We start from the raw sequence: 22,703 nt of genomic DNA on the forward strand, positions 1-22,703 counted from the left end.
TGCCAAAACTATGTCCCATTGTTATACATAAGGCAGTTATACATGAGCTGTTTGTAGTAAAGTAGTGTTACCCATAGTAACCAATCACAGCGCTGCTTTCATTTTATTAGCTGCTCTGAATGAAAGCTGAGCTGTGATTGGCTGCTTCAGTTATATTACATGGCTATATAGATATCACCGGGAGACTCTATGTATAGTAAGATCTCAGCTTCACATTCACCAGCTCTGACAAGGAGAGACAGCGATGAACATGGGGAAAAATTTGGTTATAAAATGTGCTAAATTTTGATAACTGAATTGTTGATTTGTTACAAAAAAAATTGGCGCCATTTTACTATAAAAATACATTTTTCTGATCTTTTTTTTTTTTAAGACCCCGTCCACTTGTCTAGTTGCTGTTCAGATTTGACATGTGATGAGAGGAGTTGCAGTTTTTGATGCTGATTTGTGACACAAGAGATTTTAGGACTTTTTGGTTCAATTCATAGAAAAACTGAATTAATTAGTGAGATCCTAATATTAAATCTGCCATCAAATTCCATCCTGATAAACCAGGATCAATTACTCATACACATATGTGTTATCCATGGCCTCCTTCCTTCTAAAATCAACCTTTATCATTCTGCTGATGAGCCAGAAGCGATCTGGGGGGTATTACTAGTGCCCCTCTGTGCTGTAACTTCACAGACCATTACCCAGTGTCCTCCCCAGGAGGGAAGTGCTGGGGGAGAAGGAGGTGGGGTAGGCAGTGTAGTAGTCTGTGAGGCTGCAGCACAGAGAGTCTCTGGTAACAACCCCAGGAGTCCTATAGGATCATTAGCATAATTGTAAAAGTTGAATTTAGAAGGAAGGAGGCCATAGATAAAAAATATAAGAAGATTACCACAGTCACGGTGCCTGGATCTAAGAATAAGAGCCCCTGGTTTCATGTTTGATTGCGATGGTAGATTTCCTTTAAGGTCACCCATGGCCAATGTGCAGTTTCTTTCCCTTATGAAGACCTGTACATTATAGATTTCTTACTGGGATCTGGCAGCTTTAAGTTCCTTCTCTGCGGTCACCTATGGTATTTAGGTTTTCCACTATAGGAGAAGTCACAAGCTCAGATGTAATCCTTATAGTGATCCTAAATGTCGGCATCTAAATAACTAATAGAGAATCTTTCTTGGATGAACAAAAGATTGTGAAACCTCCATCTATATTACATCATGCGTAAGATCCATATTATCACCAGGCGACGGTCATTGGATTATGGTTGTAGGATTTCCCATACAGACCTGTCATGTCCTCCTCACACCTGTGACGTCCTGACATCTCTGTGACTAAGGCCAAAATATCCGTCAGATCTGTAATAGATATAATACCGTAAGTAGAGGGAGGGGGGAGAAGAGGAGACGTCATCATTCCTATACACATACATATAACCCTCCAGTGATCAGCCATATCCAATCAGGTGATCAGCAAAGCAGCAATTTTTGGGCTAATATTTTATTCAAGACTTATTACAGCTACCCCCGTATTGCTTTTAGAGGGTCCCATAGGTCCTATTAGGCCTAATGCACATGTGCAGTGGTCATGATCTGGATGCCCATTTTGGGGCCAGATGTCGCCCACCATTGAGGTCTATTACTCCAGGTCACGGTGTGTTGAGTATATTATCTCTCACGGCACTGTGACTGAGCTGGGTAGCCTCCTCTCTATGGAGGACTCACCCCTCCCATCTCCAACCAACCCAAAACATCCCCTGGTGTGCAGCCCATTACATGTATGTAGCCTTACATGGATCAAGCTGTAGATTCTACTTAACATCATCATTAGACAAGGAGTCATTGGCAGTGAAGCTAAAGGCACATCTATAGATATTGCCATGGAAGGGCCAAGCTACATCTCTGAATTCTCCAAATATAGATCCATGATGTCAGCTCTCAGACAGATCTGCCACAAACTTAAAGGGGTATTCTCGTCTTGGCATTTACATTCAATTTTATTAATCTGCCATCTATATACATTTATTCAATTAGATCTTATTAAAAAAAAACTGTGTGAAGATTATTTCTCATAAATGTTGTCATATGGTCCCTTAGTCTGTGTCCTTGGATACGGCCACCTCTGCTGGAGTGATTTCACAAAGTAACAAAAAGTTTTTGTATATGAAATGTCCGGGAGTTACTGCATGTCCCACTGCCGTCCTGTGGTAATGATTGCTGAACCCAGGTGGTCAGAGCTCAATAGCCCATGTCTGGCCACCGCTGCCAAAATGTGAGGTGGTCGTATCCAAGGAAGCTATCTCATTTCTAAGGGACAACATGGCAACATTTATGAGAAATTACTTTCACACAAGAACATTTTTTTAATAACATCCAATCAGAAGAAATGTTTACATATGGAAAATGAATTAAAATAAATGTAAGTGCCCAGATGGGAAAACACCTTAAACGCTTCCCTAAAGAAAAAAGGATATTTTTTTAATCATAAACATGCCTTAACCCCTTAACGCTCTGCGCCATAGCTCTACGGCGCAGAGGTATAAGGGATGTATGAAGAGGGCTCACGGGTCCTCTTCATACAAAGGTGGGGGTTTTTGCATAATGCATAAAACCCCCACCGCTAATAACCGCGGTCGGTGCTAGCACTGATCGCGGCTATTAACCCGCCCGTTGCCGCCGGCAAAGTCGCCGGCGGCATTTAAAAGACGGTGGCGCGCGGGCGCCGCCATCTTTTTTTTCGATCGCCACGCCCCCGAACGTCATCGGGGGGCGGCGATCGGTTGCCATGGTAGCCTCGTGTCTTCTTTTGACACGAGGCTATCTGGCAGCTGCAGATTCGTTACAATGAGCCAGTGGCTCATTGTAATGAATGTGCTGCAAAAATGCCATATATTGCAATACAGAAGTATTGCAGTATATGGTAGCAGCGATCTGACCATCTAGGGTTAATGTACCCTAGATGGTCTAAAAGATAGTGAAAAAAAAAAGAAAAAAAAAAGTTTAAAAAATAAAAAAAATTAATAAAATCTTAAAAGTTCAAATCACCCCCCTTTCCCTAGAACGGATATAAAACATAATAAACAGTAAAAATCACAAACATATTAGGTATCGCTGCGTCCCAAAATGCCCGATCTATCAAAATATAAAAACGGTTACAGGCGGCGGTGACCTCCGAGGCGGGAAATGGCGCCCAAATGTCCGAAATGCGACTTTTACACCTTTTTACATAACATAAAAAATTAAATAAAAAATGATCAAAATGTCGCACAGACCTCAAAATGGTAGCAATGAAAACGTCGCCTCATTTCGCAAAAAATGACCCCTCACACATCTCCGTGCGCCAAAGTATGAAAAAGTTATTAGCGTCAGAAGATGGCAAAATTTTTTTCTCTTTTTTGTACACATTCGTTTTATTTTTGAAAATGTATTAAAACACAATAAAACCTATATAAATTTGGTATCACCGCGATCGCACCGAACCAAAGAATAAAGTAGGAATGTTATTTGGAGCGAAGAGTGAAAGTCGTAAAAACTGAGCCCACAAGAACGTGACGCACGTGCGTTTTTTTTTCAATTTTTCCACATTTGGAATTTTTTTTCAGCTTCCCAGTACACGGCATGTTAAAATAAATAACATTACGGGAAAGTAAAATTTGTTACGCACAAAATAAGCCCTCACACAGGTCCGTACACTGAAAAATGAAAAAGTTATGGATTTTTGAAGTTGGAGAGTGAGAAATGAGCCGAAAAACCCTCCGTCCTTAAGGGGTTAAATATCATATTGTGTTGTATCCCAATGTATTAGGAAGACTCATCGCCAGAACCGAGGTCCCACAACCCTTTCCATGCTTGGTGTCATAACCACCATGTATGAGCTCTAACACACATGTGTGGCTCTATCCTATAGAGGTGAATATAGAAAGTTATGTATATTAGTTTGTGTGATGTGTGTCATTATAACGCCATAAAATTATTTTTCTTACAACTCTGTCCACGTGATTCCTCCTGGAAATGTAAGAATACATCCACAACGTGACACTACCATTTACTGTGCCTTCAGTATTTTATAAAGAGATTGGTACAAAGGGGCTCCCAAGGATCGACCATCAATAGTTGAAGAGTTGGCACTAGACATCTGTGGTCATCTGGACAACCACAAGGACATAGAGCTAGAAGCTGTTGACTCCTTGCCCCTGTAGCTTCAGCCACGGCTAGCATACATTTTCATTAAGAGCCACGTCTCCAGTAGAGATTTCTGAACACTACAGGGGCAATTAGCCAGCTGCTTCCAGCACCTAGACTTTATGTATATGGGGCATAAAACAGTTGATCATATGGGTGTTGTATGTCATTGCTCCAACAATCAACTACTGAAAATAGGCCATCAATAAAAATTCCTGACCAAACCCATTTTCCAGGAGGAAAATGCATCCTAGACATAAGCCGATGACAAGTGAAATTTTGTGGCCTCCTATGCCTTGACCCTGATGCATCAGTAGATATCCAAGTGTAATAGACACAAAACCGAGACCAAAACAATGGCTTTATATACTGTCATAGGCTGGGGCCATTACAATGGCTCCATACAACGTTACAGGCCAAGACCATAGCAATGGCTCCATAGACCGTCATAGGCCGAGACCAGAATAATGGCTCCAGCCTCCACGTCTTTCATCAGTCACCAGGACATTGATATAAATTACTCCTCACATGTAATGATGGGTCATAATATAATGACCTCACATTGGGCCACATTTATCACTTTTGTGCGCCTAAGTGTAGTATTGCGCCTAAATTCTGGTGCACTGTTGCGCCAGAATTATCACAAGCTACAACCATCTGTGATAAGTTAATTTCCTGCCTCTTATTAATCACTTTACTTTAACACAGTTTAGGCGCAATTTTGGCGCAGTTTAAGCTCAATGTTATTTTCGGGCACTTACATGTGATCCTGCTACAAGCTCCTCTCTGCTTCTCCCACAGCCCAGAATGAAGATAACACTCACAGCAGCACCCAGGTGTGTGACACCCTGCACCCAGTGACCTCCTCAGCAGGGGCTTCTCCTGGAGGGGATCCCCCAGTGCTGGTCTCTTGCTGCACCCCTGTAATTCTGCACAGTATCCCCCTCAGAAACACTGGTGATACTGTGCAGAATTACATGGGGGACACTTGTATGTCGTATCTGCTACATTCTGCAAAGTTCTGCAAAGTTCTCTTGCTCTTGCTGTGAGCTCAGCGTTTTGCAGAATGTTTTGTAAATAGAAGGTAATGAACTGTAAATAGAGTCTGCAGCTCCTGTCTGCAGTGTATCTAATGTATCTATTATATGTTCTAGTGCAGTGGTGGCAAACCTATGGCACTGGTGCCAGAGATGGCACTCGGAGGCCTCTCTGTGGGCACACAGGCTGTCTCCCAGGCACAGAGTTTGCCAGACATGGCATCTTCCTGCAGTCTCAGGCAGTCCAAGTAGGGCCCTGCTATTTTAAAGTGACCCATCCTGTGCTGCTTGGTCCTGTCCCATGAGTGAGAAGGTGTGGACAGGGTCGGATTGGAGCTCAAAGATTCTGGTAGCAATAAGTTTGTTACCGCCTAAATTGCCATGTTGGCACTTTGGGAAAAGCTAGTGTGTTTTGGGTCTCATTTTGGGCACTCGATCTCTAAAAGGTTTGCCATCACTGTTCTAGTGTCTGGCTGAGCTTTGCTGCTAGAAATGAGCTGTTCTGCAAAGGGGCTCAGTGCTTTCTTCTCAGATAACGCCACCTTCGGGCTGGAGTGTCTTTGCGCCCGTTTTTGCGCCTAAATGAAAGCGCAGCAAAACATCTGGATTGGTAAGATAGATGAGGGAAAGCTGGTTATTTTTGCTGCGCGGCTAGTTTGGCATTTAATCGCAAAAACGGTGCGCCTGAATGAAAAGGCGCAAAAACAACAGAAAAAACGAGTGATACATGTGGCCCATTATATATAGAGTATTTTATGAGGTAATAGGTGTGAATGAGAAACAGTAAAACCTTCATGTGACTTATGAATAGTAGGACTGGCTGTAATAATGGGCCACATGTATCACTTGTTTTTTCTGTTGTTTTTGCACCTTTTCATTCAGGCGCACCGTTTTTGCGCCATTTTTTCGACTAAACGCCAAACTAGCCGTGCAGCAAAAATAACCAGCTTTCCCTCAGAATGTTAATAACCAACTTTGCAGAATGTTGCACATAGTACAGACAATGTACTTCTACAGACCCCATGTAATTCTGCACAGTATCACCAGTGTATCTGAGGGGGATACTGTGCAGAATTACAGGGGTGCAGCAGGAGATCAGCACTGGGGGATCCCCTCCAGGAGAAGCCACTGCTGAGGAAATGACTGGGTGCTGGGTGTCACACACCTGGGTGCTGCTGTGAGTGTTATCTTCATTCTGGGATGTGGGAGAAGCAGAGAGGAGCTTGTAGCAGGATGACATGTAAGTGCCCGAATCTAACATTGCGCTGAAACTATGTTCAAGTAAAGTGATTAATAAGAGGCAGGAAATTGACTTATCACAGATGGTTGTAGCTTGTGATAATTCTGGCGCAACAGTGCGCCAGAATGTAGGCACAAATACTACACATAGGCGCACAAAAGTGATAAATGTGGCCCAATATGTAGTATGCTTATAATGGACGGCCAGGAGATTATACTCTCATAGGTCACACGCAAAATATAACAATATGTGAGATCATTACACAGAAGCAAATATAGAAGTTTATACTTACGGGAGCATTCAGGGTGACATCCCATTCAAGAGACGAGGAAAGCTGGGTTGCAGCTATACTGGAGGCTAAAACAGCGGTAGATGAGATACATATCATAGAGATGTATAGATATGATATGAGATAGATACAGGCAGTCCCCGGGTTACGTACAAGATAGGGTCCGGAGGTTTGTATGAAAGTCGATACTGTATATTTTATAATTGTAGATCCAGACATAAAAAAATTTGGCCCCAGTGACAATTGGAGTTTAAACATTTTTTGCTGTAATGGGACCAAGGATTATCAATAAAGCTTCATTACAGACACATTACAGCTGATCATTGCAGTCTGGGACTATAGTAACATCCAGAGAGCTTCACCAGAGGTCAGAGGGGTATGTCTGTAACTATGGGTTGTCTGTAAGTTGGGTGTCCTTAAGTAGGGGACCGCCTGTAGATAGATATGAGATAGATAGATAGATAGATTAATATGAGATAGACAGATATGAGATAGATAGATAGTAAAACAATTCAGTGTTTATTCCACCATAAGCAACGTTTCGGCTGTGTATCCAGCCTTTGTCAAGCCATTTGTGTCCAAGTGCACAGATATATATACTCTTAGAGTTGTGACATCATATCCAGGGTAAACATTGCATACATATACAATAAAGTAGTATTTAACATTATCTTTCACATAAACACAATTTTAATAAGTAGTGTATCCCTTTAACATTATATAAAGTGTACAGCCATAAGTGATCAAGTGATCGATTACCATACAGACATAATTTACATAGATTACAGTGTAATAAGTCACCTGTAAGGGAACCTCCTCCTGTCCATGTTGTTCATAGACAAAACGCTAGCCGTGTCCTACAGACACTAGTGCACATGTCAGTAAGAGGTAGTGGCATGCAGATCCTCTATTGAGCATGTCACGCATGCGCATCAGTACAACTGGCTACTGATGCCCCCATCTTAAGTAAGGATAATGTGGATGGGCATAGGAGATTGTGTGCACCATAGGTCTGAACGTCCGGGACCGTCATTTAAAGTAAGGGAAGTTCATTTCTGTAAACCTCAGTCTAGCAGCTGAAAATCTTTAAGCAGTATGGCCTAGATATGACCTTTTAGATAGCGGGGAAAAGCAGTACAGATATCAAAGGTACACATCGAGTATCGAGTATAGGTAGGTAGGCAACTAACCACAAAGTATGGGCTATAAACTCAACACAAAGCCAAAAAAGTCAGTCTGTCAGAAATAACGTGGGGCACTTGCAACATCCCCCACCGGGGCCTAGCCTTTTCTTGGGGCCTGGAGTCAGCCGGGGCCCACAGTACCTGAGTGGCTGGCCTAGGCACGCTAGTGTCACGGTGCTTGGTATGGGGAACCGGAGGGCTGTCCTACAGCCTGGCAGGTCTCCAGCAGGGTGGTGTTGGCAAGAAATGATGAGGGAGAGGCTGCTATAGCGGTTCTCCCTGGGGCAACCCTTTGGTGTCTAGAGTATGAGTCTCTGTGTGGTGGACAGGGTGCCCGTGATGGTGACAGCCGTAGTAGCAGGGACCAGACGGAGGCAGACGTTGAACAAAAATAACTTACAGTTCTTTATTGGAACCGACAGGAACAGTAGCAACGTGCCTTAACAGAATGGTAGAATGCTGGAGATGTAGTTGGAGGGAGCCACAGGATGGATCATCAGCCTGGATGCAAAGGGCAGGCTGGGAGATAGCTGTGTCCTAGTAGGATGCTTCAGCTTGTCCTGGGTTGCTTCAGGTATCACCCTTGAAGGTAGGGTGATACCCCTTTCATCTCACTAACTAGCTCTTAGCTCCACTCTTCAGGCAGGGAACTGGGCTCACCTGCTCTGGTCTGGTGTGCTGGCTGCACAGACTTGCTTAGCTGTACTGAGCTGCGTCAGCTCTAGCCTAAGACTAACTTCACTGGATTAACTCCAGTCTTCTTCTGATCTGTTCAGACTCCTGGGTCTGACTGACTTCTAGAAGTTTCCTGACTAGGGGTTTTGTTACTCCCACTGGTCAGGTGGTGACTACTCCAATGGCATCTTAGCTCACAGTAACAATGTATAACACATGTGATTGGTTGCTGGAATTACATCACAGAAAACAATTAACTCCTGCCTTACCAGGCAGGCTCTACCTCTGCAGTTCTCCCCAGTGTTATGTACTGACATGCTGTGGGGTTGATCAGACCCTACACAGGCTGCAAGCTACATGGTGGGACGTATTCGCAACAACCTCTCTGCCTTGCATCGGCGAGGGTGTTGAATACCCCCGGGGCAATTGAAAGAGCCGCCCTCGGCTCGACTACGTACTGGTTGGGGCGCAGAGGACCAACCGCTGGCCAGCAGCGGGGAACCTCTGTGGGGTCCGTGCGAGTAATGGCCCCTAGAGGTAGATTACAAAAGAGGGCATTTCGGTGAAGTGCAGGCTACATGATCTGTAGGGACAAACCGCCCATGGTCCTAGAGACAGGCACCTGGGTTGGTGTCGGACTAAAACAAAGACATGTGTATGCGAAGTGTGACAGTTGGTTGCTGACGCCATTAAACCAAACTGTACAGTAGGAAAGGTGTGGTGTCATGTACTGTAATCCACTCCTTGCACCAGGGCCTGTATATTTGTTATGTAAACACTTCTTCCCTGGCGACAATTATATAGTGCATATATGCATTACCACTATAGCCCCGGTACCCCTGAAGACGCCACGTGTAGTGGCGAAACATGTCGGGGGGGCTAGTCTGCATTCTACTATTTTAGATTCAGCAGTGTGCTTAAGCGTTTCACAATCCAGCGACTACACAAGTTGTATGTGTGATGGAATGATTGGAGACTAACTATAGGGCAAGATATAGGAATTTTACTCCCCCCTCCCCCCCTCCCCTTAGCTGGTTGAGGCTATCTAATAGGAGTGATGTTGGGCTTTGAATGTGCCGTACCATAGCTTACATATAGGAGGCTTGAGGGGTTATATGGGAGTGAGACCACCCAGCTGGGGAACAAATTCATGACCTGGACAGCTCATATACAGACCTATACCCTATAAAACATACTACTATTTGCCCTATATGCCCCATACTGTTTTTTCGCTGTGCACGACTGTCTGCTAGTTTTAATATTTCACTTATAGTCAAATGATCTCTGATCCATCCCTTATTTTTAAAGTTAATCAGAAATAAAAGTTAAATTTTATGTGACAAATGGGTGGCACTGTCCCCACAGGACAAACCTTCTTCTCCTCTTGACATTGGCATATGTGACACAATAAGACATTGTACAATGTACAAGTACCTTCCGACTGACATTCTTACCCTTGTATGAGTGGCATCCAGGTGCTACATCTTTAACACCCCCGGTCCCCTAAGGACCCGCAGTTTACTGACTACCCCCACTTACGAAGCTTCGGTTTGAGGCATAAGATAGCGGTCAGGGTTTACATACAGACGGTCTGACACAGCCACACTACAATTTGAAAAGCCTATAAAAGGTTAGTGCAAACTACTGGCATAAATTGACAGTGTGCAAACATTCTGGTAAACTCACATTGGCTTAGGAGCTCAATGGGTACACATCTTAAACATAACGTTGCAAACGTTACAGGGATAGGCTACTCGGGGTAGCAGGATATGAAAATGTCTCTTTACCTAAAAAGGGAAAGGCATAGATAAATTGCAAGCAAGAATGTCCATACCTAAAAAAGGAAGGCATTAAGTGCAATATAATAAATCAATAAAGTAGCAACTTTTCCTTGTAGTATCTTGGCAAAGTCTCTCAGAAGGTCTTTAATAGCAAAGTCCATCTTCTGGGTACAGCCCTTGAGGTGGGAAAAGTGCAATAAAGGAATAAAAGGTCTCCTCTATGTGTAGAGGGACAGAGTCCTTTGTAGGAATCTCTGCTGTGGCAGAGGAAGGGGTGCTATCATAGCACATGACAGTGGGCAGTTCAAGGTATGTCTCTTGACTGAGATAAGTAAATAGGGGAAGAGTCTCAGGACAGTTTCTGACTATTTGGGGTTAGCGGGCGTTCAGCCCAAATGGGATAGCAATAGTAAATATACATATTTACAAGAAACACAGTACCTGAAGAGGGCTACAGCCCATCAGGGGTTACTCAGTATCTTCTTCGGTGGTGAATACCTCGGTGTCAGAAAAGCGTACCTGCCTCCTCCTTCAGTGTGACACCAGTTGGTACTCCTGCAGGTACGCAGGAGCTTTACCTTTCGTCTCCCTTTGAGACCTCTGAAGTTCCGGTTGGGAGAAGATAACAACCTCCTCATCGTCCTCCTCTGAGTCAGGCGCTGGAGTTGGAGTCTCAGCTGCCTCTGATGCCTCAGGGGTTGGAGCCGGATCATCCTCCACAGGTAGCAGTATTGGAGACTGCGGTGGGGATGATGGTCTCTCCGGGGTACCTCTTACTGGAGTGGAAACAACAACACAGAGTTGAGGCACAGTCACAAGTTCTAAGAAACTGGGGGTAGGTGAACACAATGAGGTCTGTAAGTTGGGGGTCGAGGTGAGAGGTGTGGACATAGGGGCAAAAGCATGAAGACATCTCTTCAGCCGGATTCCTATGTACCCGGAGTAGTGGACGGTCTCCTCTTGAAATCTCGTAGACTTCAGGGGAGAGACTGTCCCTAACTAGCTATGGCTCACGCTCCCAATGCCCATCTAGCTTACTGGTAGGATGGTTGTTGCGCAGCCACACTTGATCTCCTGGGGCAAAAGGCTCAGCACAGGCATTACGATCAAAGTCCCTTTTTTGTTTCTCTCGGGCCTCTTCCAACCGCAGATCCACAACTTCTTTGGCATCCGCCAGGCGCCTCTGGTGTTCGTGAACCCAGTCAGTCTGGGGGAGTAAAGACTGGGAATCAGGGGACTCCATGTCCCAAGTCATATCAGCAGGGAGATGGCCGTGTCTCCCGAACATCACATAATACGGGGTGTATCCTGTGGAGCAATGAGTGGTGTTGTTGTACAGGTACACTAATTCGGGCAATAGTTTTGGCCAGTCAGCCCTTTTTGCAGGGGTCAGAGTCCTCAGCATGTTGATTAGAGTCTGATTCATCTTTTCGCAAAGCTTGTTGCCTTGGGGATGATAGGCTGTGGTCCTCAGCTTTTTACAGCCATATAGAGTGCACAGCTCTTGGAAGACTTGAGACTCAAATGCTGTTCCTTGGTCCGTAAGGATCTGGTCCGAACAGCCATAGGGGAGGATGAAGCTCTTCCACAGGGCCGCTGCGGTGGTCCTTGCAGATAGGTCTCTGACGGGTACTGCAACCACAAATTTGGTATAGTGGTTGATGATCATGAGAGCATGAGTGTGACCGGATCTGCTGGGCTCCAACTTCACATGATCCAAGGCCAGGATCTCTAAGGGACGTTGGCTCACAATGGGATGTAGAGGGGCCCTTTGATTGTGTCGCTCTCCTCGAGCGATGGCCCAGGCTGGGCATTCCCGACACCAGGCTTCGATGTCGGGCTTCATGTTGACCCAGTAGAAGCGCCTTCGGAGGGTGGCTTCAGTCTTCTGAGCGCCAAAGTGTCCGGACTGGTCATGGTACATATCCAGTACTATCTTGGCGTCCCTCCTGGGAATCACAATTTGATACAGCCAGTCATAAGTGATAAGGTCCAGAGTTCTTCTCTTTAGCAGACCCTGATGCATGTTCAGAGTCTTTCTCTGGCGCCACAATTGAGACAATTCTCCATCAGCTCTTCTCCGGTGGATTCTTTCAGGCACTCGCCCACTAGAGAGATAGTCCATCACTTCTCCTATGGCGCGGCTATCAGCCTGAAGACTCATCCAGAGGTCCTTTTCTGCAGGGGGCTCTGGCGCTGCCTCTGATGGTAAGGAGTAAACTCTTTGGGCATCTTGGCGCACAAACCGGGCATAGAACGCTGGCATCTCCACATCTTCCCACTGAGCATCCGTAGAGGGTCCCTCCCACTGGTCAGGGAGACGGGACAGAACGTCGGCATTGTCATTGGTCTTGCCAGCCCGGTACTTGATGGTAAAGTTGAAGTTGGCAATTCTGGAGGCCCACCGTTGTTCCAGTGCTCCAAGACGAGCAGTGTTCAGATGCGCCAAGGGATTATTGTCTGTGAAGACAGTGAAGAAGGATGCAGCCAGGTAGTCCTTGAACTTTTCGGTCACAGCCCAGACTAACGCCAGAAACTCCAACTTGAAGGAACTGTAGTTCTGGTCATTTTGCTCCGGTTCTCGGAGGGAACGGCTGGCGTAGGCTATGACCCTTTCAGTTCCGTTCTGGAGCTGGGATAGTACAGCCCCAAGGCCTTGCTTGCTGGCATCGGTGTATAGGGTGAAAGGCAGATTGAAGTCTGGATATCCCAACACCGGAGGTTCAGTCAACCTTTGCTTGAGCATCTGGAAGGCAGCTTCTTGTTCGGCTGTCCACTCAATGGATACTCGGGAACGTTAGCTCTCTTTTGGCAGGCCCCTTAGGAGTTCTTGCAGGGGAGCCGCCAGCTGGGCAAACTTCGGGATAAAACGCCTGTAATAACTGGCAAATCCCAGGAAGCTTTTGATGTCCCGTATGGTTGATGGGGTAGGCCAGTCGTGGACAGCTGCAATCTTCTCTGGATCTGGCTCAATTCCATGAGCGCTCACCACATGTCCCAGGTACTTGACGCTAGGTTGTAGCAGGTGGCACTTGGATGGCTTGACCTTCAACCTATGTTGGGTCAGGATTTGGAAGACTTCAGCCAGATGGTGGAGGTGGTCTTCATAAGTCTTGGAGTAGATGATGATGTCGTCCAAGTATAGCAGGACGGTCTCGAAGTTTCGATGACCCAAACATCTCTCCATCAGCCGTTGAAATGTGCCTGGGGCGTTGCATAGCCCGAACGGCATGTTGTTGAACTCGAACAAGCCCATTGGGGTGGTGAAAGCCGTCTTCTCTCTGTCTTCCGGCGCCATGGCCACTTGCCAGTAGCCACTGGTCAGATCCAGGGTAGAGAAGTAGGCAGCTGACCCTAGGGCTGCGAGGGATTCCTCGATTCGAGGCAGCGGATAGGCATCCTTGTGGGTGATATTGTTGATCTTCCTATAGTCAACACAGAATCGAAGGGTTCCATCCTTCTTTTTCACAAGGACCAACGGGGCAGCCCATGGGCTGTGACTCTCCCGGATAACGTTGGCCGTCTTCATCTCTTGTACCAGCTTTTTCACCTCTTGGTAGCGGGCTGGAGGTATAGGCCGGTATCGCTCTTTGATAGGAGGATGAGAGCCAGTAGGGATGGTAGGTTGGATCAGGGTAGTCTGCCCAAAATCCAGTGGGTGTTTGCTAAAGGCCTGGTGGTGCTTCATAACGACATCCAGGACACCTTGTACTTGGTCTGCAGGAGTAAAATCGTCGTCTCCAATATTGAGCTCAAGCCACCAGGATTGCTCGGCAGGCTCACCTTCAGCACTTTGCTTCACTTCCAACTGTTGGGAGGCAGACAGAGAGGTTTCCACTAAGTCTTCAGGATGGACGCTGAAGAGAGTGGCTACAGCTTCATATTTTCTCCACTGGGGAGTCTCCCACATTTAGTAGTCGAATGGGTACTTGTCCTCGGGATACAGTGACTAGGCTCCTGGCGGCTAGGATGGGTAGGTCTTCATCAGCTGGTAGAGGTTCTACTATCGCCTGGTAGTCTTGACCTTGGACGCCCATGCAGGCTCGGCACCATACTAACGTCTCAGTCCCAGGTTGAAGATGGACAGGTTGTGGATCCTTCATCCGGGCTCTGCAGATTTCTCCATTAGGGCCAGCAAACTTCAGTTGCGCCGCTAGAACCTGCATAATCTCCTGAATTACCTTCCGGGAACCGTCGGGCACTGTTGGCAGGGAGTCGTGGAGAGCCTTCAGCACTTCAGGGTAGCAGTTGTGGAGGACATTGGTACCCAGTACCAGGGAGAAGTTACCGTTTTCGGGCACTCGTGTCACCACTACGCCCTGTCTGGTTAACTCAGTGGGGCAGATTTACTTACCCGGCCCATTCGCGATCCAGCGGCGCCTTCTCTGCTGTGGATTCGGGTCGGGCCGGGATTCACTAAGGCAGTTCCTCCGCCATCCACCAGCTGTCGCTGCTGCGCTGAAGAGCATCGGAATGCACTGGAATACACCAAGCCCGGCTGAGTGAAGGTAAGTGCAAGCTCTGCGACACATTTTCCGTTTTTAAATGCGGCGCAAATCGGAACTATTCGGGTAACACGCCGGGAAAACGCGAATCGGGCCCTTAGTAAATGACCCCCAGTGTCTCCAATGCTTAGTGTGGGCTCCCAGTAGCCGCAGATGGGTACGGGTTTTCCGTTCGTAGCAATAATGTTCAAGTAAGCCTTGGGAGGCTGGACTAAGGATGCTCCTCCTCAGCATTTCTCGAAGGCAGCACTCCGGAGGGTGGTCACTTGAGAGCCGGTATCAATTAAGGCCGGTAGGGTAACTCCGTTGATGGTTACATGAACCATGGGGCGAGTCACCACGAACCTGGGAATCCAGTTTGCATCTCGGGGACTTAGAGGTTTTTCCCTTGGGGGTCGTCCCTTAGCTCCAAGGGTTTGTCGTTTAACTGACAACATCCATCCTCTTCATGCCCGTATTTACGGCAGTAGCTGCACCGCTGGCGGGGTTCCTTCTGACTCCAGGTGCTTAACGACTTCGCTTCCCTTGGGCGCTGTTTGGCCGGGGAGTCACAAGGGGTAGCTGACCGTACAGAGTTCTCTGGAGGTTTCTTCCTCATAGCGGAGACAGTCACTTCCAACTGGGTCAACCGATCGAGTATTTTATGCAGGGTGTCCGCCAGATTAGGGACCTGTCCTGCTAAGCCAGCAACTTCCGTAGCCGCAGGAGTAGGTGATGTTGACTGCGTTGGATGGCAAGCTAGAGCAGAGTCCTCCATTTCCACGGATTCAGGCTCTTTCTGCGGTCCAGTAGGTGGTCGGTCCCCTAATATGTCAATGGAAATTTCCTTAAACTCAAGAAAGGAGGCCTGGGCATGTTGAGAAGAGATGATCTTTAGTTGACACATTTGATTTCTATCAACAAGTCCATTAAAGAATTGTTCCCTCAGGGTTTGATCAGAGGTTTCAGCGTCCTAGGGCTCAAGACGGATTATGGCCTTCCATGTCTCCTGTAGGGAGAGGGCAAAGTCTCGGAGGGACTCTTGGGGCTTCTGTCTTTTCCCGAAGAATTGCTGCTTCAACTCTGAGGCAGTACACTTGTCAAAGGTGTTGCGCAGCCTAGCAAGAATTTGGACCACATTCTGGCGCTGTTCTCGGGGCCAAGACTTGACTTCCCGGAGAGCAGGTCCTTTCAACTGCCCGGCTAGGATGCCCACTTTCTGCTCCTCTGTGAGCGGGTACAGGGTGAAGGTGGCTAACAACTTGTCTCTGAATTCAGGGAGAGTGTGTAATTCTCCCTCGTAGTGGGGTAACCAGGGGGCCCCCAGATAGTAGGGCATAGTCAGAGGCATCATGGTGGGGGTCACAGGGACACTAGCTGTAGCAGGGCTGAAGGGACTCTCTGGAAGACTTAACATGCTCCAGTACCCTGAGGAGGGACCAGGGGACGGGACCAGCTCCAGTCCCGTATCTTCGTCCTGGGCGGACATGACTGGCCTAGCTGAGGGAAGTCTGCAGGGTTACACAATGTCCGTTGCTATAGGCGATGGCTAGAATGGGACGTGGGCACTTTAAGACACAGTCACTATTCCCTGGGAGGTGAGCCAATAACCTAGCGTCGGAAACAATCTCTACCCCCCTTTAACTTCCCCAGTGTTACTCACTCAGGATCAGCCGCGGTGACAGGACAGCTACGGTGCACGATGGACTCCGTTCCCGATGTCTGGCAGGCAGCAGGGGCTCGGTGATGCTCAGCGGTGCTCTCCTCCAGTCGCAGGACACGTGCGACGGAACTCCGGATGAGGCTCACGCTGCTGGCAGGCTTCAGGCGCGGCCTGCGCCGAAATCCAAGATGGCCGATTAACCCTCTTCGTTGCTGGCCGCACACGCTCCAGCTCCTCCTCTATGGTCCTTCACGCCTCACGCGCAGAGGGTGGAGCCTGGTGACAACTCTGGAGTTCCCGCCAGTGAGGATTTGGCGGGCTGGAATTCCGTGCTGCACCACACGCCTCTGAGGTAAATGCTTCAGGCGCGGCAGCGCCGGATGTAGCAGAGCTGGCACAGTGCTTTGCAGGGTTTAACCTCCTGAGTGCTGGAGCGGAGCTTGACAGCATGTGGCAGCAGTAACACAGTTCAATGTAGAAATGCACACAATTGCTAGGCCTAAACCCGAATGGCAGCAGGGTTAGGCAGCACAATCTTTGTAATAAATGACAGTCTATAGTGCCAGAATAAGGCACAGAAGTATAAATCCTGTTCGTGACGCCACTTGCAACATCCCCCACCGGGGCCTAGCCTTTTCTTGGGGCCCGGAGTCAGCCGGGGCCCACAGTACCTGAGTGGCTGGCGGTTGCGGCCTAGGCACGCTAGTGTCACGGTGCTTGGTATGGGGAACTGGAGGGCTGTCCTACAGCCTGGCAGGTCTCCAGCAGGGTGGTGTTGGCAAGAAATGATGAGGGAGAGGCTGCTATAGCGGTTCTCCCTGGGGCAACCCTTTGGTGTCTAGAGTATGAGTCTCTGTGTGGTGGACAGGGTGCCCGTGATGGTGACAGCCGTAGTAGCAGGGACCAGACAGAGGCAGACGTTGAACAAAAATAACTTACAGTTCTTTATTGGAACCAACAGGAACAGTAGCAACGTGACTTAACAGAATGGTAGAATGCTGGAGATGTAGTTGGAGGGAGCCACAGGATGGATCATCAGCCTGGATGCAAAGGGCAGGCTGGGAGATAGCTGTGTCCTAGTAGGATGCTTCAGATTGTCCTGGGTTGCTTCAGGTATCACCCTTGAAGGTAGGATGATACCCCTTTCCTCTCACTAACTAGCTCTTAGCTCTACTCTTCAGGCAGGGAGCTGGGCTCACCTGCTCTGGTCTGGTGTGCTGGCTGCACAGACTTGCTTAGATGTACTGAGCTGCGTCAGCTCTAGCCTAAGACTAACTTCACTGGATTAACTCCAGTCTTCTTCTGATCTGTTCAGACTCCTGGGTCTGACTGACTTCTAGAAGTTTCCTGACCAGGGGTTTTGTTACTCCCACTGGTCAGGTGGTGGCTACTCCTCCAATGGCATCTCAGCTCACAGTAACAATGTATAACACATGTGATTGGTTGCTGGAATTACATCACAGAAAACAATTAACTCCTGCCTTACCAGGCAGGCTCTACCTCTGCAGTTCTCCCCTGTGTTATGTAGTGACATGCTGTGGGGTTGATCAGATCAGACCCTACACAGGCTGCAAGCTACATGGTGGGACGTATTCGCAACAACCTCTCTGCCTTGCATCGGCGAGGGTGTTGCACACTCACACGGGGTGTATTCAAGGAGAACACATACCCTGCAAGAAGGGAGAAGCACCCCTATCAGCTGTGAGGATGTCCCCATCACCAACAGCATTTATCGTTGTGCTCTCCACCACTAGTGAACTAAGGAAAGCCCTAGTGGTCAGTATAAACCTAAAAAGACATAAAGTAGCAACGTCCAATCTGTATATTATATAGACCGCTAAATATATACGCTGCAATGTCCTAATCACAGTCCAAGTGGTAGTCGGTCCAGTCTCCATCCACCAAGATAAGTAGTCAATATGTGATCATATTGAACAATATTTAAATAGTTGGGTCTATCAAACTGTAAGACACCCAGTACAATAGCTTAAATTTAAAGAAGAAAAGCGGATGTCTATGAAATTTTTCAATGCAAAATAACAATTTTATTTAGTTATAGAAGACAAATACATTTAAAAACATTTAAAAAGCACAATTCTGTGCTGCACATGCCCCACTATCACAAATGGTAGATAAATCTGCTAAGGATATAGTAGGTAAATGGAGATATAGGTCATTGAGGCTGAAGTTAAAATGGACATAAGTAGAAATGAAAGACCAAGGTGAGCAACAGGCATATAGTCTGTAGAAAGTCACAATTTACCTCAATGTCTAGATCCTCCGGCTTGGGGATAGAAGGGGCAGGAAACAGTCCCCACGCGTTCCGCCTGTCTAGGCAGGCTTCCTCAGCGGTAATGTGCAGAAAGGAAGTTCAAGGAATATATAGGGTACTCACCCCCAGAGTCTAACATTCAATAGCTGTGTCCAGTGAGTGCCTGCGTGTGGCGTGCGTTTCAGTTGGCCGGATGTGACGCAATGCGTTCCAGCCGGTCAGTAAGGTGTCACTTCCGGGGTTTGCAATCCACGATATTTAGGCGCTGCTGCGACAAATTAGGCGCTACTGCGCCACAAAATCAACACATTCATACAGGTACAAGGTGCATGCGCATAAGTGTTATAGCAATAAGTGAGCAAGCGCCGAAAGCATTATAAGCCCTAAAATACCCTAGGGCTGAAAAAAGTGCCTAAGTGCAATCAAAGATAATAAAGAGTTTTTTGGGTTTAAAAAATTACAGAGTATTGACACAGCTGCCAAAAAAAGGGTCAGACTCTGAGGGTGAGTAAGAAATATAGAATAGATACCATATATAAATCTTATCAGCATAATGAACTTACAAATATAATAGTTAAACACAGTGGGGCAGATTTACTTACCCGGTCCATTCGCGATGCAGCGGCGCATTCTCTGCACTGGATTCGGGTCCGGCCGGGATTTAATAAGGTAGTTCCTCCGCCGTCCACCAGGTGGCGCTGCTGCGCTGAAAAGCATTTTAACGCGCCGGAATTCACCGAGGCAGTCTGAGTGAAGGTAAGCGGGTCCCGAGCGACACATTTTCGGTTCTTAAATGCGGCGGTTTTTCCGAATCCGTCGGGTTTTCGTTCGACCACGCCCCCCGATTTCCGTCGCGCGCATGCCGGCGCCGATGCGCCACAATCCGATCGCGTGCGCCAAAATCCCGGGGCAATTCAGGTACAATCGGCGCAAATCGGAAATATTCGGGTAACACGTCGGGAAAACGCGAATCGGGCCCTTAGTAAATGACCCCCAATGTGTTGGAATTGGCTAAAATGGATAAATAGTGTGCATAATAATCAACAGTAATGAACAATATAAATAATATAGTTTTCGTAGTTTTAGGACTCAAAAAGTCAGAGACGTAAAGAGTTAGAGCGTTTAGTACCACAATATTTAAAATTTAAAGCTTGAGACACATGGCGAAGTGAGAAGTATGGACGAGAAGAGAGAAATCATATCCATGAAGATGTCAACTGATGTACATTCTTGGGGAAGTTTGAGACCAGGGGTGGAGCCTCCACTGCGGACAGATGATTAACAAGGTATCGAGGAAGTCGAAGGTTTGAGGATCAGATGGAGTAATAAATTCATAACGTACAGGGTCATAACCATCTAAAAAGAGTGTTCCAAAAGAAAATGTAAAATTAGTAAGTGATAGATATGTGGAAAACCTAGTGAACATAAAAAACGTGAGGAAGAACATATAGAAGCAAGCCGACTACACGGCGGTGACCCGAGGGATATCAAGTTCACCGCCGCGTAGTAGCCGGCAACAATGTAGGAAAAGGTCCATTAATAAATGTATATCTAAATCATAAGAGGACCAATGTGTGATGGAGTGATAAGATGATGATGATGAGGATGATTCCTGTGAGCAAACTGCAATAAGAGAGGAGGAAGAAGGGAGAAGGTGGGGGGAGGGAGAAAGTAGGGAGAAGAAGAATAGAAAGAAGAGAATAAGTAAGAGAATGGACTAGTGAGTAAGTGAGAAATGGGAGACGATAAACCCTTACATAAGTAGAAATTGTATATCTAATCCTTATAAAAACCCGCATATAGGAGGTCTTCGTTTAATCCAGAGGGGGCCAGTGAATTGAGTTGATAAATCCACTTAGATTCTATTCGGAGGAGCTCTTTAGTCCGATTTCCCCCCCGTGGGTTCCAGTGTAACCTCTCCATTCCACAAACCCGAAGACTGTGGTTTTTGCCCTGGTGTGCCTGATGGAAATGGGCAGCCACCGATGAGAGGGTCTTACCTTTCATGAGGTCATTGGCGGCCGTTGTGATGGAAGAGAGGTGCTGTTGTATTCGTTTTCGCAGTTCTTGTCCCGTCTGTCCAACGTAAATCATGGGGCAGGAGCATGTGAGCACGTAGACCACTTCTTTGGTCCTGCAATTTATATAGTCGTAAAGTCTATATGATGATTGGTTGTTAGGATGAACAAAGGTACTGGTCTTTAGAATCCGTGGGCAGACCGAGCAGTCCCCACAGGGGAATGAACCCTTTAGGCGTTGACCCCTAGCGAGCGATGTGGTGGGTCTCTGAAAGTGACTGGAAGTAAGTACATCTTTAAGATTCCGTGCCCTTCTAGAGATCAACCTCGGTTTATCTGAAATATGAACATGTAATCTTTTGTCACTCAGCAAAATATCCCAGTTATTTTCCAAGATGTGGTAGATATCCGACCACTGATTGTTAAAGGTAGTGATCAGGCAGGGTTTGGATTCAGTGTTCCGTACCTGAGGTTCCAGTAGGGTCTTGCGGTCACTGTCCCTGGCCCTGATGAATGCCTTGGAGATAACCTTCTTCGGGTATCCCCGTGCTTGGAATCTTTCAGTTAGGTCTTTTGCATGTGTGCGGAAATCCATATCATCGCAGCAATTTCGACGGACACGGAGGAATTGTCCCACTGGAATGCTCGTTCTTAAGTGTTTGGGGTGAAAACTGGCAAAAGACAGAAGGTTGTTGGTAGCGGTCGGTTTCCTAAACAGTGATGTTACCAGACGAGTCCCATTCTTACCAATCTTCAAATCCAGAAATTCAACAGAAGTTTCAGAGGTATGAGCCGTGAGTTTAATTTTCCAGGGATTAGAGTTCAGACATCTGAAAAAATCCTGAAATTCATCAGTCGTTCCCTGCCAAACCAGAAGCACATCATCAATATACCTATGCCATCCCACCACATGAGCCCGGAATGCAGCCAATTGGTACACGATGCGCTCCTCCCACCACCCCAAAAATAGGTTGGCGTAGGCCGGAGCGCACCGTGCACCCATGGCGGTTCCTGACACCTGTTTGAAGTATGATCTGTCAAATATAAAATAATTTTGGTGGAGGATTAAGGCTAATAGGTCTAAAATGAATGAGTTGTGTCGTCGATCGAGTGATCCTTCTTTGTTGAGAAAATATTCCACAGACCCCAGACCTACCTGATGACCAATAATGGTGTAGAGGGATTCCACATCAAGTGTGATTAGTAGTGCATTCGTCGGGATGGTCAGATTTTCGATCTGTTGTATCAAGTGTGTAGTGTCACGGACGTACGCAGGGAGTTTGAGGACCACTAGGTTTTCCACATATCTATCACTTACTAATTTTACATTTTCTTTTGGAACACTCTTTTTAGATGGTTATGACCCTGTACGTTATGAATTTATTACTCCATCTGATCCTCAAACCTTCGACTTCCTCGATACCTTGTTAATCATCTGTCCGCAGTGGAGGCTCCACCCCTAGTCTCAAACTTCCCCAAGAATGTACATCAGTTGACATCTTCATGGATATGATTTCTCTCTTCTCGTCCATACTTCTCACTTCGCCATGTGTCTCAAGCTTTAAATTTTAAATATTGTGGTACTAAACGCTCTAACTCTTTACGTCTCTGACTTTTTGAGTCCTAAAACTACGAAAACTATATTATTTATATTGTTCATTACTGTTGATTATTATGCACACTATTTATCCATTTTAGCCAATTCCAACACATTGTGTTTAACTATTATATTTGTAAGTTCATTATGCTGATAAGATTTATATATGGTATCTATTCTATGTTTCTTACTCACCCTCAGAGTCTGACCCTTTTTTTGGCAGCTGTGCCAATACTCTAATTTTTTAAACCCAAAAAACTCTTTATTATCTTTGATTGCACTTAGGCACTTTTT

General features: G+C 46.6%; 1 protein-coding gene across 1 annotated transcript; it reads right to left on the reverse strand.

Annotated features, from left to right (window-relative positions):
- Nucleotides 1–20,007: 20,007 nt before the first annotated feature.
- On the reverse strand, nt 20,008–22,140 carry LOC140122897 (uncharacterized). The gene is made up of 3 exons (XM_072144140.1): nt 21,969–22,140; nt 20,795–21,674; nt 20,008–20,150 (listed from the first exon to the last, which is right to left on the reverse strand). Exons 2-3 carry the CDS (start codon nt 21,405–21,407, stop codon nt 20,008–20,010), a joined length of 756 nt encoding a protein of 251 aa, XP_072000241.1. The 5' UTR covers nt 21,408–21,674; nt 21,969–22,140.
- Nucleotides 22,141–22,703: the final 563 nt, after the last annotated feature.

Source organism: Engystomops pustulosus, chromosome 3, assembly GCF_040894005.1.
Source record: "Engystomops pustulosus chromosome 3, aEngPut4.maternal, whole genome shotgun sequence".
NCBI lineage: Eukaryota > Metazoa > Chordata > Amphibia > Anura > Leptodactylidae > Engystomops > Engystomops pustulosus.

Excerpts from the sequence above, each read along its gene's own strand:
- LOC140122897 (XM_072144140.1), bottom strand. The coding sequence starts at position 21,407 with ATGGATTTCCGCACACATGCAAAAGACCTAACTGAAAGATTCCAAGCA. Across the intron at positions 20,151-20,794 it reads CGCCAATGACCTCATGAAAG|ATGGTTATGACCCTGTACGT; the intron begins GTAAGACCCTCT and ends CACTCTTTTTAG.